The sequence below is a fragment of the Dermacentor silvarum genome, chromosome 11 (genome assembly GCF_013339745.2).
Source record: "Dermacentor silvarum isolate Dsil-2018 chromosome 11, BIME_Dsil_1.4, whole genome shotgun sequence".
NCBI classification, from domain to species: domain Eukaryota; kingdom Metazoa; phylum Arthropoda; class Arachnida; order Ixodida; family Ixodidae; genus Dermacentor; species Dermacentor silvarum.
In genome coordinates, this window is record NC_051164.1 from 40,949,399 (window position 1) to 40,966,261 (window position 16,863).

General features: G+C 49.4%; 1 protein-coding gene across 1 annotated transcript in view; it reads right to left on the bottom strand.

The window, feature by feature from the left end:
* Window positions 1-2,167: 2,167 nt before the first annotated feature.
* The window catches only part of LOC125941536 (neprilysin-like), a 41,647-nt gene continuing 26,951 nt past the window's right edge, over window positions 2,168-16,863 (bottom strand). The window contains exons 4-5 of the mRNA XM_049659023.1: window positions 7,154-7,362; window positions 2,168-2,299 (exon numbers count right to left, since the gene is read on the bottom strand). Of these exons, the coding sequence (XP_049514980.1) occupies window positions 2,204-2,299; window positions 7,154-7,362 (305 nt within the window). The 3' untranslated portion in view covers window positions 2,168-2,203. The remainder of the gene's footprint in view (window positions 2,300-7,153; window positions 7,363-16,863) is intronic.

A 16,863-nucleotide genomic window follows, 5' to 3' on the forward strand; every position in this document is an offset into this window, starting at 1 on the left:
GGCACTGAATTGGGTGCAAAGACTGAAAAAAAAGACCACGGAGATAAACATGAACAGGAAAAAAGAAATTAGAAGGAAGAAACTTTACGGATAACACAAATGGCAGTACTTTGCTATTCCAACAAGATAAGGCATGAGTATGCTGCAGCGAAAACCCGGAGACCACTCAGTACTTCCTAATGGAATTCGAACGGATTCACGCAGTGAAACCCATAGGTAACGTACACTTTCCAGAAGCGTGTGCATTTAAAGTGAACAGAAGCATCAACCAGTCAGCAGTCTAGATAAGTAAGAGACGTTTAGAGAGTTGGGAAAAAAAAAACAGGGAAGACATTGATACGACCGTATCCGTCACAGGCATAGGTAGCGGTACGTATAGAAGTTTAGAGGAAGAAAAAAACGTTAAGGAGATGTATACAAAACTGCTACAGTGAATAGCATGTATAGCATACCTGAGTAACTCAAGCATGCTAGGTGGCTATTTGTCGCTTCCCCGTTTCAAATGGAATGCCAATAAACATCATCATCATTTCCTTTAGTTAGAAAGGAAAATCTGCACGATAACAAAAAGGGCTGTGCCTTGTTATTTGAGGCCCGAGCTTGTTGCCTAAGGACAAGGACACACCGTAGCAAATATTCCCAGCAAGTTGAGGTATGTGTCTGCTGGAGCGAAAGTCCGGAGACAACTGAGCACATCCTAATGGAATGCGAAGGGATTCACCCAGTGAGACCCGTAGGTAACGTCCACCTTCAAAAAGCGCTGGCATTCAAAGCGAATTCAAACAGAAACTGGTCAGCAGTCCAAATAGCAATATAAGCTTAGAGTAATGGCGGAAAAGAAGCGGAAAATATATTAATAGGACAGGATCTGTTACAAGAATAAATAACTGTACAAGATAGATATATAGGTTTTAAGGAAGCGAAAAGAGATGAAGAAGGTGTAGGCCTCATGTTAGAGTAATAAGCATTTGTGACTATTTATCCCCGCCCTGTTTCAAAGGGGATGCCAATAAATCATCACCATCACCATATATCAATTGTTAGGCCTCGAAGAGTTCGAAATCAGATGCGATGTAGAAAATATCCTAAATTTATCCAAATACTCTGCCGTCGAAGCGGCCTAAAGGTAAGCGAAAGCTGTCTTACACACTCATTTGCTACGAATTAGGTGAATTCTACAATGCCAATTTCAGTTGGAAGCGGTGACCGCAACCGCCGCCATGTAGTGCGTTGGGTAAGCATTTTTATGCTTACCCAACGGGAAAACGGTCCGTACAACATTCCATCCCGTAAGGCGATCGCTTTCAAGATAGCACCAGCAGCAGCGAAGGGATTCACCAGCGGGCTGCCTCTGAACGCGAACTACGCGGGGAGAACACAGAGCACACGAAGCTGTCAGCCCTCGTCTCAGTGAGCTGACTGAGCCCCCATCGCACATCGATTTCAAGTTTTCAACATTGAGGCCCACGCGCCCCTCTTCAACGCCAACTCAGCGTCGAGAACCCAGAGCACACGAGGCTAGAGCACTGCACGGGCCGATTTTTTCAGCCCGGGCCCGGCCCGAGCCCGATCAAAACTTTTATGGCGAGACCGGGGCCCGTGCCGGGCCCGGAAATATTCTACGTTACCCACCCGGTCCGGCCCGCCACCCCTTTACCTTAGGCCCGAGCCCGGCCCCAGCCCAACTCGAAACCGGACCGAACCCGGTCCTAAACCGAAAAATAATGTTTTTCAGAGTTGAGACGCCCGAGAATAACTCGCTGCACGTTACATGCACACCACCAGAAAGCCCGAGCGCGGCCCGGGCCTGCGTCAAAAAACCCCAGCCCGGCCCGGGCCCGGGTCAAAAAGCACAAGCCATGTCCGAGCCCGGCCCGGGCCCGTGAAAAAAACTGTTCTACCCGGCCCGGCCCGGCCCACGGGCCGGGCCGGGCCCGGGCTTTCGGGTAAGCCCGAGCCCGTGCAGTGCTCTACACGAGGCTGTCAGCAGTCGGCGCTCTCTGTCGCCATCGCAGATCACTTTCAAGATACGGCCGATGAGGTCACGACAGACGCAGCCGAAGCCGGAGTGTGGCTGATCACGGTTCATCATTGTTTCAAGCGGATGGATGAGGCGCTAAAGAGCGATAACAGCTTATAATGATCTGAACGTCATCAGCCCAGCTGGCGCCGCCACCTATAGTAGTTTGCGGGAGTCATGAGTTCACCTTGCGCCGCCGTCGGCAGCAGTTCGTGTCACCTCAGCGCTGTCGATTATAAGGGTCGGATCAGTTTTCATAACACCGATGATGGCAACAGGCTGCGTGGAGATGAGTGGGTGGTACAAAGCTTACGCATACTTAGACAACTCCCAGAGAAGTTTCCGTGTAATTTTTTATGCAAGCCATAGAAATCCTTTACTGTTCAATCTGAAAAAAAAGCGTTCTGCGCATGCGCCTTTTGAGCAAACTATTCGGCTATGCCCGCTATTGCGCTCAACACGCCAAACTGATATTGGGATTCTATAGGGGATTATATTGCCATAGCAATTATACGGACACTCCTAACGCATTTCTACCGTCGCCATCGTCGCCGTTGCCGTGATGTTCCGTACGAAGTGCAAACACGATAACATCGTCGCCGCGCGCCGTACGCTGTATATGTGCGACTGAAAGCTTGCGAGGGTCAGCCGACGAACGCAGCTCAATCTCATGTGCGCGATCGGGGAGATCGGGGACGGCGGGGCGGGAGCACGCCGTCTTCTGTCGCGCGGGAGGCGCGGAGGAGGGGAGTAGCCGAGAAGTGAGGAGGCTTTTTCTTTGCCCCGGAGTTGGAAAAAAAAATAAACAAAAAGGGGCAAACCCGCACCACCAAAGAGGTATGGTAGGTATAAGACCAATAGGAAATAAATGAAAAGGGGTTACAGAAGCAACCCAAACAGAGATTTAAAGAAAGCCGCGCCGGTGCACATATACACGGATTGCCTTTCTTTACTCCTTGCCCTCTCAAACATCCGTGACGTTGACGCTCGTGTTGTCTACTGCAAGCGCGCGTTAACGTCGCAGAGCGCTGCCGGGCGCCATGTCTACTTGTACCACGTCCCGGGTCACCACGGCGTCCTCGGAAACGAGCTCGCGGATTCAGCTGCTTCCTCAGCGGCCACCACGGGTCTTTTGCGGGAAGTTCGTATGTCAGTACGTTCGGTCCGGGCCCGTCTCCATCGCTTGTCCCGGAATGTGTGGCATGGCGTCTGGCAACGCGAGGGCGCAGGCACATCCCTGTATTAATGGCTCCCCAGCGTTCACGATATCCCTGAGTGGTGTCCTCCTCACCGCTCGCTGGTGCATCTCCTCACGGGTCACGGGCATTTTGTGCCCTACCTATTCCGTTTCCGTCTGCACGCCAATAATCTGTGCGCGTGTGGGACGCAGTGTGAGAAGTGAGGAGGGGGTGGAGGCGGCTGCTGCTTGCGGCGCGGCCGTCGCAGTATATAGAAAGCGATCTGCGACGTGGAAAAGTGCGCGTCCGCGTGGGCCTCATCTTCAAAGCGATCTGCGATGTGGACAAAGTATACCGAGTGCCGGTAGCTTCGTATGCGATGTGCTTTCCACGTTTAGTTCACGTTGAAGCCACAGACAGCCCGAACGTCAATCTGCTCGCTGCTGCTGCTGTTCTTCTTCTTTTTGGGGTTCTACGTGCCAAAACCAGTTCTGATTGTGTGGCACGACGTAGTGGAGGGCTCCGGATTAATTTTGACCACCAGGGTTTCTTTAACGTGCACTACAACGCAAGCACACGGGCGTTTTTGCATTTCGCCTCCATCGAAATGCGACCGCCACGGCCGGGATTCAATCCCGCGATCTCGTGCTCAGCAGCGCAACGCCTTAGCTGATTGAGCCACTGCGGCGGGTCCTGATGCTGCCATCGAGCAGTTTGCGGTATTAACAAGGATCGCAGTTTGAGCCTCTCACTACTTCATGCTGCAATAAGAATCAATCAGAACTAGAACTATAGAGATCAATTACGACACATACACCACGCCGCGTGCATCGAGAGAGAGAGAGAGAAATAACTTTATTTTGTCCAAAATGTGGTTAGAGGAGGGGGTAATGACTAGAAGCCTCCCCCGTCCCCCCTTTAGATGGCGGCCGGCAGCCCCTGAGCCGCGGCGGCGTCTTCAGCCATTTGGACTACTCTAGCTTGAACATCCGGGTCCGAGCTGAGCAACACAGCCTCCCATTGCTCCTCATTTCTTATTATTAAACTGGGTTGTTGTGGTTTTGAACAGTTATTGTTATATTGTTTCTTTGGGCATGCCCAGATTATGTGTTGAAGATCTGCTCGGTTGTTGCAATGCTTACATATGTCTGTGTATACATCTGGGTGATAGTGACTGAAGGCAATGGGGTTGGGAAAAGTGTTGGTTTGTATTAGCCGCCAAGCCACTGATTGCCACTTGTTTAATGAACAATGTGCTACCGGATATCTAGCCCTGGCTAGTCTGTAATGATCAATTATTTCCCTAAAGGAAACCAGCCTATCTCTGCCCGACCGGCGGATTGCGAATGCGTCCGTGTTGGTGTTGCTGACGTCGTCTCGGTCTGCGAAACCTCGAGCAGTGGCAGTGGCAGTAGTCAATAATCGAGGACATGCAAGTGCGTCAGTCACAATCCTAACAACAACGCCAGAGGTAGGCGAAGAGGTCGCCATTGCACTAGCAATAACATCTTCTCCCAAATATAAAATTATTATAAGTGATTCCAAGACCGCCATATTAAATTACGCTAAAGGACGCATCTCGCCAAAGGCGCAAAAAATCCTCCAGGCTGGTTTCCACGGAGACCGAGCTAGGGGAATACAAATCATCTGGGCACCAGCCCACTCTGGCCTGCCAGGCAACGTGAATGCGCATGACGCGTGCATCGAAAATGGTGTGATCCGCCACGGCGCCACACGTCGGGGGCTGTTATCTGGCATCGGCATAGCAATTGCGCCAGGAATACGATTGGAACGCCGTCGTGTGTGCAAGCCAACGCGTTCCATCGCCGATGGCTAGGGTGCGACTGTTTCACAACAAATCCGTGCAGGGGCGGGGCCTTGCCTCGATGACGTATTACCATTTTCTTTTTTTTTTTCCTCAGGCGGCGCGGTCGGTGTTCGGCGCCTCAGTTCGGATCAGCTTAGGGAGCCTACATGCAACGCCGTTTGAATGAAGGCTTCCACATGAATGTAGGCTCCCAGCTCATTCCATGTGAGCGAGAACTTGGCGCGCGCATCATATTCGCGACGTGCGTTGTTTTGTTTCGCTTGTGAAAGCGCGGAATGCAACGATGAGCGAGCCTACTGACCGACAGAAGGTAATCGAAAAGTACTTCTCATTCCATGTAAGCGAGAACTTGGCGCGCGCATCATATTCGCGACGTGCGTTGTTTTGTTTCGCTTGTGAAAGCGCGGAATGCAACGATGAGCGAGCCTACTGACCGACAGAAGGTAATCGAAAAGTACTTCTCATTCCACGTGAGCGAGAACTTGGCGCGCATATCATATTCGCGGCGTGCGTTGGTTTGTTTCGCTTGTGAAAGCGCGGAATGCAACGATATGCGAGCCTCCGGATCGACAGAAGGTGATCGAAAAGTATCTGTCATTCCACGTGAGCGAGAACTTGGCGCGCATATTATATTCGCGGCGTGCGTTGTTTTGTTTCGCTTGTGAAAGCGCGGAATGTAACGATATGTGAGCCTCCTGACCGACAGAAGGTGATGGAAAAGTACCTCCAAGGGTTACATTATCATGGAGACGGCTACTCCCATGGCTACCTGAAGTCAGACGACGAGTTTAAGCTTTTTTGAGAGGTCTTTGGCTGCCGTCGACGAGAGGTATGCTGTGCGGACATCAAGAGACCTGAACAAGCCGTCTAAATGTAAGGATGCATCGACTGCTTCTTAATGTTGCCAAGTCACCGAGGTGAGAGGCAACTCGTTATCATGAATCATTAATCTGCACGGATTTATTGTGAAAACAGTCGCACCCCGATGGCTGGCGCCGTCAGCCCAGCCAAGCAGTCGACACTGCAACTAGGGCTGTCACGTTCGCTCCTATCGCCGCGCGCCCGACGCGGCAGGCCGCACCTCCTTTTATCCAGCGGCCGTGCATACACACACGCAGTGCCACGTTTTACAGCGAAAGCTCAACTAAGCCATGTCTCGCAAGGTCATACATCGCGTCGCAATGACCTTGAGCTGCCAGAGTGCAACTGTGGCAGGTGTGACGTCACACCACGAGATCCATCCGGAGAGGCGTCGCGGCTGCGCCCGCTCAGAGACTCGCTGCTGCGGTACCAGGTGACTAGGCTAGGGCTTAAAGGCCGCTTCGCCGGCGCTTGGTCGCTCAGTTTCTCCATGGATGGCGCGCCGGCTCACCCGTCTGTGCGTGCGCTTCGTCGCAAGCGGTAGGCTGAATCAAATCATCCAGGGGATATTGCTAGACGGCAGGCTGCGAAATTTCAAGCAAAGGCAAAGTTGGCTGATGAAACACCGGAGCAAAGAGAGGCCAGATTAGCACGTTATAGAGAAGCTTCCTCCGACCTTGCAACGTTCACGACGCAATGGAATACCCTGCGTTTGCTCTGCTTTTCATATATGTCGTTTCTTTCAAGCGCCAGCTTTGAGAGTAACTTCAAAGGGGCGCGAGCTGTCGCCCGCCATTTCGCTTTGCCGATATAAGCAAACCGCAACGTGTTTTCCGGGCGCTTTTGAGACCGCAGCCACGAGCGAAACGTGGCGAAACAGACCTGGCAAGTGAGCGCACTTTCCCCGCCGGTTCTACACAAGCGAAATACATGTCGACCAGTCAACTTGAGCTGCGCCCCAGCTATCGTCAGCCGCTGCAAACATACCGAGGTATGAACTCGGCAACAGCGCCCAACACTTTGCGGCGCAGGCGTCTGTCCAAGCCGGCCCAGGCCACGCTTCTGAGGGTTCGTGTTAAGCGTGCTGACGGCGGCGCATCTCTGCGTATTCCTCGTCCAGTATGCAGTATTATTTTCGGACGGATGAGTATTGTCTGGAGGCACTTTTTGACTAATGCAGCCAGCAAAGCTCCACTACGTTCATTATAATATTCGCAGCTCCTTGCGTTTCATATTTACTTTGATAATATGTCGGAATTGTCTTACCTTAATCCCATGAGCGGAAGAATTGCGGCTGTCTTTCCCGACGAAAAACTGAATGATGGACTCCATTCCAACTTTCAGAAGAACCTCAGTGACGTTGTCAAAAGTATCACCTGACACATTCCCATTAATAATTATCGGCCAATCTGCTAATCCTTGCTTGTTCATTATTTCTAACAGATCGTCACGTCCGTCCTCTTCAACTGGAACGGCTGGAAAAATAACCATGCGTCAGTTGGACGTAATGCATTTGACATAATTGCTATGAGGCTGATATTCCATTATAATTCTAGTGAGAGATGTACGTTGTTATGAGTATATTTATTCGAGAATGACATTTTAACACAAGGTTTCAAATCAACTTATTTGAACTAAAAGTCACGGCAGAAAGAGGAGCGTTGCCGGAATCGCCAAGCCTCTTGCCTTCTAGCATATTTATACTGCATCTTCAATACAAAGTTTTGCAGAGATAACCATGCAGTATTATCTGACGTTAAACTTTCTCCTACACAGAATACGTATAGGCATTGATTTCACTTGCTGGTGTGCACATCTTGATAACAGCCTCAGAGTGCAAGAAACAAAATTCATTGCCCTTCCACTATGTGAAGATGGAAGACCAGCGAAGCTATTGGTTTTGTTTATAATAATTTTTTTATTTGGTGGTTAAATGGATGAGAAGACGCAACACATAACTTCTTCGCGTCGCCGTGCGCCGTATGCGGTATATGCGAGTGAAAGCGAGTTTAGGCGACTAGATTCAAACCACCTTGCAACATCGGCCGCCGCACGTTGGGCCGCTGTGCGTTCGGCGACTCGTCGCTTTCGCATCCATTCGCGCTGTTTAGCACGGCGGCGCTCCTTGAAGGCGCTCTTCCTCTTCGGACCGAGGGACATGGGTCTTACCCATACTGAGTCCAAGGGGTAACTGATGACGTCGCTTGGGAAATGGCTATGTCAATAGAGAATGCGCCACAGCTAATGGTTGTAGACTATGATGTTTTAAAGTCACATCCACTCGCGCTGTTTGGAGCGGCGGCGCTCCTTGAAGGCACGCTATTCCTCTTCGGAGCGAGAGCCATGGGTCTTACCCATACTGAGTCCAAGGGGTAACTGATGAAGACGATCCGCAAACAAAACACAGGAAGCACAATCAGAGACCGAGCCGAGAAGCCAAACATTAGACCGGGGCTCGCCGCTATGTCCCAAAGAAAGCAACCATGGCTAGACGCAAGAACGCGAACAAAGAAAACTGAAATATGGCAGTGGAACTGCCGGGGGTACTGCCGCAAAAAAGGGACTATTAACACAACTGGGGGCCGCTCAACAAACCCCGCGGGGAGTAATAGCCCTTCAAGAGGTTGGTACCCAACCCACTCTCCAAGGATACGAAGTGTACACCACAAACGACAACGATTGGAAAGTAGCTACACTCGTAGAAAGGACAATCACTGCATTTTGTCATGACCCCATCGCTGAAGTAGAGATCTCCCATCTCATCGTGGAACTCACATACAAAGGCAATAGAAAGAAGAGTGCCTTCGTACTAAATATCTATAGTCCCCCTAGCCAAAGGAAGGCAGATTTCAGTAAACTACTAAAGGAGTCCGTCCACCTCGCTAAGGGTAGCCTATTATAGGCGACTTCAATGCCAAAGATCCTAGCTGGGGATACCCTAAACAAGACATTAAGGGCAGGAACATCCTGTAACAGATCGACCAGCTATACATGAGGCTAATAACTGACCCAGCCATACCTACACGGTTGGGTAACCATATAAATAGAGACACAACCCTGGATCTTACCATAGTCAAGAACTGTGACAGGGTGGAATGGACAAATACACTCAACAATCTAGGCAGTGATCACTTTATCATGAGCACCGTCATCCCAACTGGGAAGATACGGCGGCAGATTGGAACGGCAAAAATAAGATTGGCACGGGTTTTGAGAAGCGCAAACTTTCACTTCCAATGAAATTACCGACTTAGATAAGTGGTGTGAAGAGATCCGTAAACAGAAACAAAAATTCACCAATGAAATCGCAAAAACTAACCAGACCCCCGAAGCAGACCCACACTTACCCCACCTGTGGCAAGCTAGAAGGAGCCTCACTAAAAGATGGAAGAAACACAAACATAATCGGGAACTTAAACTCAGAATTGCAGAGATACCCGTACAGCCGAGGAGTACGCGAACCAGCTAGTGACAACAAACTGGGAAAAATTATGTGACTCCTTGGATGGTACCCTGGGCACAGCCAAAACGTGGCGAATACTCAGGGCAATTATAGACCCACAAAAAACCAAAGGCGAATGCCAAAAGTTCCTGGAAAGGCTACTACACACCCTCCCATGAGCAAACGAAGACATCATTAAGGTTCTATACCTCAAATGTTACGGGGACTTTACCCCTATACCCCCATATGAAGAAAATTACAATGGAACCCCAAACCCAGAGCTAGACGAATCCATCACGGTTGCAGTAGTCAGAGCGGCTATAGCAAGCTCGACACGCAACAGGGCAACCGAGGTGGATCGTATAACTAATGCCGTCATCAGGAACATGAGCGACGCAGCCGTAGTCTCTCTCACAAAATTCATAAATGACCACTGGTCCAAGGGAACCATACCGGATCAGTGGAAGCATGCCAAAGTAATCATGATACCCAAGCCCGGGAACAAACTGGCGGTAGAAAACTTGAGACCAATCTCGCTTACATCCTGCTTAGGAAAGATCTTTGAGCGAGTAGTAAACGTCAGACTACAACAGTACCTGGAAGAGAGTGGGCAGGTGCCGGATACCATGTACGGTTTCCGAGCTAAGCTCTCAACCCAAGACATCCTCCTCCAACTAAAGGAAGAGGTACTCACTAACATTCCGAATGCAGGCGAACACGTTATCCTAGCCATAGATATCAAAGGGGCTTTTGACAACGTGAGCCACCAAGGAATCTTGGAAGGACTATCAAACACCAACTGCGGGGAGCGAACGTACAATTACGTACGAAGCTTCCTATGCCAATGGACAGCAGAGCTAAAGCTGGGAGAGATCGAAACTGCAACCTTCCACCCCCTGAACAAGGGGACTCCTAAGGGAGTGGTAATCCCACCCACTCTTTTCAACATCGCCTGGACTGGCCTGGCCAGAAAACTCCAAGACATCCAGGGTATCAGACATGCTTTTTACGCGGCTGACATCATGATATGGACAACCAAGGGCTCCTTGGCCGATAAGAATAAACAGCTCCAAACAGCCGCCACAACAATAGAGCAATATGCCCACCAAAGAGGACTCCAGTGCTCACGCGACAAATCTGAAATCATAAGAATATGTAAAGGGAAAGGAAACCGAGCGGTACCCACGGACCCAAACCTACGCATAGAAGTCAAAATCTATGGAGGTAACATACCCGAGAAAACGACTGTATGGATTCTAGGGATGTGGCTCCCATTCAATCACAGATGTCAACATGCCCTCGCCCTCCTCAAAACAACAGCCCAACAAACCGCCCGAATCATAGCGAGAGTCACAAGCAGAAGAAGGGGCATGAAGGAGGGAGACACACTCCACCTAGTAAGGAGCCTAAGTCAGCAGGGTAACATACAGCGTGCCCTACTACAACCGAACTAAAGCGGAGAAGGAAAAAGCAGATGTAATCATAAAAACGGCGTACAAAACTAACCTACGCCTACCAAAGAACACTCCAAATGAGAAAATTCTGGCCCTAGGATTTCATAACACCTTTGAAGAACTAGCCGCTGCTCAAATCATCTCGCAGAAAAACCGGCTCCTCCAAACACCCACAGGCAGGAGCGTACTTGAGAGACTTGGTTACAACGCCCAACTCCAAGCCCACAAACAAACACAAGAAATACCGCGCACCATCAGAAGCTGGTACCAGGTAACCCTGCTCCCCAAAAACATGGACCCGAACCTCCACCCCGGCAGGAGGCAGGCGAAGGCCCAATACATCGAAAGGAAATTCGGCTTTATGAATGCAGCACGATTTATCGACACCGCGCTGTACACAGGCGACGCTAAGAAAGCAGTAGCAGTGGTGACTGACTGCAGAGGAACAATAACCTCCAGCGGGTCGATATTCCCCAGCTCCATCACGGAAGCGGAGGAAGTCGCCATCGCACTCGCTATCCAAGAGGGAAGGAAATCAATGAAATCGCTGACAATGCTGACAGATTCGTAAGCAGCATGCAGGAATTTCTAAAGAGGAAGGGTTGGTATGAATGCACACCGAATTCTTACCAAACTCAAAGAAGAATGCCAAAGAAAATTTATCCAAACGATTACATGGATACCGGGACACGAAGGGATCACAGGGAATCTACATGCGGATAGAGCAGCCCGAGGATACGCTCACTACCGGGCCCTCAACACATCCGCTGTAGAGGACCGAACGCCCATAGATCCCGATTACTCGACTATATTAAACTACTATAGAGGGAATCATATGCTCTACCCACCACCCCACAGAAAACTAAAGACTGAAGAGGCCACCGATCTGCGTAGGCTACAGACAGGCACCTTCGTCAGCTTACATAAACTACACAAGATACACCCCTCAGCCTTTAGAGACATAAGCCCATGGTGCGGGTCAACACCAACCCTGTACCGCATAACATGGGAGTGTACATCACATACCAAATCCAAATAGAGATCAGTGGGAGGCACTGCTGGCCAGCTCAGACCTAGAGGACCAGATCCTCCTAGTCAGAAGAGCTACCAGGCTTGCGGAAGCCAGCGATGCCCTGTAATAGGGGCCCCGACCATAGATAAGCCTCGCATGATGCCAGCTTAATAATTTATTTTAGAATAAAGTTTATTCACTCACTCACTTATTCCGAATTAAATCTGTCCGTCACGGTAAGACAATGAATGGCTCATACCCCCTTAAGCAATGGCTCATACCCCCGTAAACACGGCCTCCCCATTACGACGACCGAAGAGAAGTGAAATTCTACCATGGAATAATGAGCGACAATGGAGCCAGCTGTAGAAGACGACGACGCTCGAGCCATTGCAGATGATGATAGTTTCTGCGTACAGGCGACAGACGGATGAATCGACTAGCCACATACAGCTTCGCTGTAAAAAGCGCTGGTCACTCTCGTCATCGTGTTAAGCTACAGTTAATTCAGACGCTGGAACCCACGACCTTCTGTGGGAGTCAAACCTTCGAGCATATGTGGGATTCGCACCCACCACCTTTGGGATTAAGGCAAAGTTAATTAAGGCACAGTTAATTCATACACAGTTAATTACGGCACTCGAACCCACGATCTTTGGTGGGAGTCACGCCCTCGACATTTTGTGGTAGTCGAACCCACGACCTCGGTGTTAACTAGGGCGAGGTTAATTAAGGCACAGTTAATTCAGGTAGCGTCAATAAAGGCACTTGATCCCGTGACCTTTGGTCGGAAAAAACAAGTAATGAGAAGTAACAATGCATTCGAATGAGAATGTCAAGAAATTTAAGAATGTCTCTTGAGCGCGCAGGCTTTCGCCTTCACCCTTTTTGGCGTGTTTTAAAGTGACTGTTAGTTTTTTATGTAATTTGAGATGCTTTAGCTCCTTCTCTTTGAAATTTATGTCATGTCAGTTCATATAAGCTCGTCGAATAGCCACTGTGTAGTCTTTCGGTGCAGCGGTAACTACAGTGTTTGAAAACTTCTCTTGGCTGCGCAAACGTGTCACGTGTATCATCAGCCGCGATGTGTGTATGTGTTGTGAACTATTCTGGCTGTAGGGGGAGTTTTCACTCGACCAAGAAAACAGGCGTTTGTAAATTACCAGCGTGAAGTGGAAAATCTCAGTGCCTGATCACTGGGGGCGGGAACCAAAACATAAGAGAAGTCGCCTACGGCCAAGCCAATGCAACCCCGGAACATCTATGTGAGTGTCAATCGTTATAAAACATTTGGAGCAGCCCCCGGGATCGTTCACATACATTTCAAGTCTAAGACTTGACATCACTATGCTATGTCTACGTTAGCCTCCTGTATGAGACCTATGGCGTTGCTCGACATAGCAATCACTGCACTTGGCAAACCAGAATGATACATGTAGGCGTTGTGCTTCGGCATTGCATTTTTGCCCAGTAGAGCAGTGAAATCGGCCGAGGCAGCCGAATTTCGATGGGGGTGAAATGCAAAAATGCCCGTGTCCCGTGCATTAGCGTATTGTACCTTGCCGTTGAGTGCGGGAGTTGGGCGGCGTTGAGGGGGTTTTTGAGAAGTGAAGGTTTATTTAGATTATTTACAGTCACATCACAAAGTAAAGAGTAGTAATGAAGTCATCGACGGCCGGCAGCAAATCGGACGCTACGGCCCGTGGCAAGAAGAGGAATGTCCCTTTCCTCAATTTGTCTCTGTTTTAACGCCTTCAGTCTCTCGGGGTCACATCATTTTCGGCCAATCGTCGTGCCAGCTCAGGTGTCGTCCTTTTCCTCCCATGGTATTGGCCCGTGCAAGTGCCGTCATATTCGGCCAATGGGGACGCTCCAAGGGCTCCATTGTCCGATGGTTGACTTGCCTCCGGCGCTGCCTCGCCGCCTGGAAGCGCTCAGCTGGAGGAGATGGGCTGTTCTCGAACGGCCATTCAGAGCTGCAAAACCACTTTTCTCGGGACCAAGGTCCACTACCTGAAACCGTGCCAGCCTCCCGTTGCACTTTCGGGAAGAGTCAAGCAGGGGGAGTGTGAAGAAGCACTCACAAAGCAAGGATCACGAGAGCAGATGACATAGCGGTTGTCCTCAATAAGAGGAAATGAAAGACAAGCGAGGCTCGTCCAGCGAATCAAAAAGGGGCTCCTGCCGAGGAGATCGTTCGAACGCCGGCACGACTAGGGCCGCAGAGCCTACGGAACCCACATCTACGAGTGAGGTTCGCTTGACCGGGCGTCCGTCTTCGGGACAGAGAATGCCTCGGGTCGTTGCATGGCACGAGACCTCGGAGCGGCCTTCTATAACTTCGAACCCGCATCTACGCGTGAGGTTCAGGAGATCAGGCGTCCGTCATCGAGACGAAGAGCGCCTCGGGTCGTCGCCATGCACGAGGCCTCAGATCGGCCTGCTGCCGTCTACGGAGATGTGGAACGTCCACCTTTTCCTGCCCCGTACTGCTGCATCTACTTTTCCACGTCGGTCATCACTCCACTAGCGAGTGTTCCACCTCAAGGACTCTACGAGTCTCACTACGCCCCGTACTTCAACCGCAACCTCGTGAGCTTGTATATATATATATATATATATATATATATATATATATATATATATATATATATATATATATTTGCCCTGTTCACGAACAATAATCTTGCATGCGTGGTTCTAGTGCAACATATTCTTCGTGTTTACGTGCCGTCTAATACAATTGTCGTGTGTTTCATAATCATGCACCGTATCATGCACAATAGCTCGATGTGCGGCGCATGAGGTGGGGGTTGCCAACCTGTCTGACGGGTCCGGTAACGTGGTTGATGAGCCCCGGCTCACCATAATTGGAATCCGACGGCGATTGAAGTTGGTTTGGGAACTTGAGTGATGCCAGGAAAAGGGTCCGTATCTAACAGGGGGCACGTTAAAGATCCCCCGGCGGTTAAAATTAATCCGGAGTCCCACACTAAGGCGTGCCTCATAATCAAATCATGCTCATGGCACATAAAACACCACAATTCAATATAGCAGTGATATCCAATGGGGATCACATAACAAAAAGTCCGGGGGCCATTTGTGATGGCACAGTTTTCTTAACATGGGCAAGTGCGTCGTAGACGACGGGTCGAACAAGACCGAAGAAAAAGGGCTTTCATCGCCTTCTTTCGCAAAGGAAAAAAAAAAGAAAGAAATACGAATTATCACTGCAATGAAACCTCACATAGTCTTGCCGAATGCTTGGAACATGCGCTATAAAGTGCAAACAGATGTATAACCCAGCATCTACCACTGCTTCGGACGCTCCCACAGTCCGCAGCCAGTCGGTCCACCACTCGACAACTGCGATTCACACTGTACAATACGCTATTATTACTAACCTAAATTATTTTAGTCGTGGCTAGAAACGTCGTCCAACAAATGGGGTAGTCGGGCAGTGTATCTACAGATAACAATTTGAACGCTTGTCAAAGCTAGCAGCACAACTTCTTCCATAGCAGGGTGTTCGGATCGTCCTATATTTCGTAACTAGTCATTGCTACAATAAGAGCTACAATAAGCTACAAGAGCTACAATAAGAATGCTGCAGTATGGTCACGGTAACAAAATAAATTTTCAGAAATGTGATATAGCCCAAAAAAGTTTAAGGGCCACGAAATCTCAGAAAACGCTAAATATCTGAGCAGCTTTCGAAAGTAGCCAGTAGAACCATACATCACTATGTTGTTCGCATATATCAGTAGAGGCTGGAAATGCGAATACCACGCTGCGTTTTGAGGCTGTGGAGATATTCAGCTTTGTGTCATATCCTATGTCCGTAAAAATGTTTGGTTGATAGCACATCTGATCTCCCAGGCGGATTGTAGGCTCGAACACGCGCGCACACATCACGCTCGTCCACCTCTGTCCACCTCAACGCCGCAGAAACTCCGGCCATACCAACTTAGGTCTCTTCAGTACGTCTCACAGAACCGTTTCCCAGGCATTAAACAGAGTGTCATACTAAACAGATTTTGCAAGCGCGAAAACAACTACCGCAAACGGCCGCCGAGCGTTTAACTGGAATGCAAAACGGAGCACTCGCCCAAGCCAGCTTACCGACTGCCCATGCACCACTGCCTAAGCAATATGGCGCGCCCTTAAAAAAAAGCTCTATACAAACGCGAGGCATCATGGGATGCGTTATTAAAGTTTCTGCATCTCATAGAACTGGACGAGCTGCTTTAGTAGGGCCTTTGTCTAATATGGATAATCATCCAGTTCGCTTCTCGTCGTCGTAATTCATCCCGATACTTTTACGTCCCTTTTCCTAAAGTGCAGACTAGCAAGCTACAGCGAATTAGCTCAGTCACGGACAGGTGCCATGTTCGATATAGTGACTCTCTCTCCTTCTCTCTTTAGTATATATGGGGAGTCGTTGGTAAGGTGAATCGTGCGACATGCCGCCTGCACGGAGGAGGAAGGAGAGGGTGGTACTTGCAACGTGTGGATCTATCCTAGCAGAGGAATGTCTACAAATGCGTCACCCGAACGAGCGTGCGTGAACTCGCGAGTAGTGCTTATAACATAATCGTCTTTGAATGCAGGTTGACGTGAATAGCCCGTCATATTATCATTATTGTTTTAAACCAGGATAGCTTTCGGTGCACCGTTTCCAGAATATACCGCAGTAAATCAATCGTAATATTTAATAAATTACCCGTGGTGAGAGCTATAACTCCGATATTTCCCGAATGCGCCAACGCGCATACGCAAAGCAGTCAATATATACTTTGCTGCAGAGACAGTTATGTACAAAGTTCGACTGCTTAGAGAGACAGCTGATTGCGACAAAAAAAAAACGTTTTGAGGTTAACAAAACACAATGAACTTGAAATAGCAATAAAAATTCATGCAAATCTTACGCGCTGTGGGAATCAGTGTTATTTATGTGAAGCATTTTTCAGGTACCTAGCTATTCAGCATCCATTAGGGTTGCGCTTAGGGTTATTAGATAATGCAGCCTGCCTGTTTAAGGAGACCAGTTAAGTGTGCGACGCGTGCG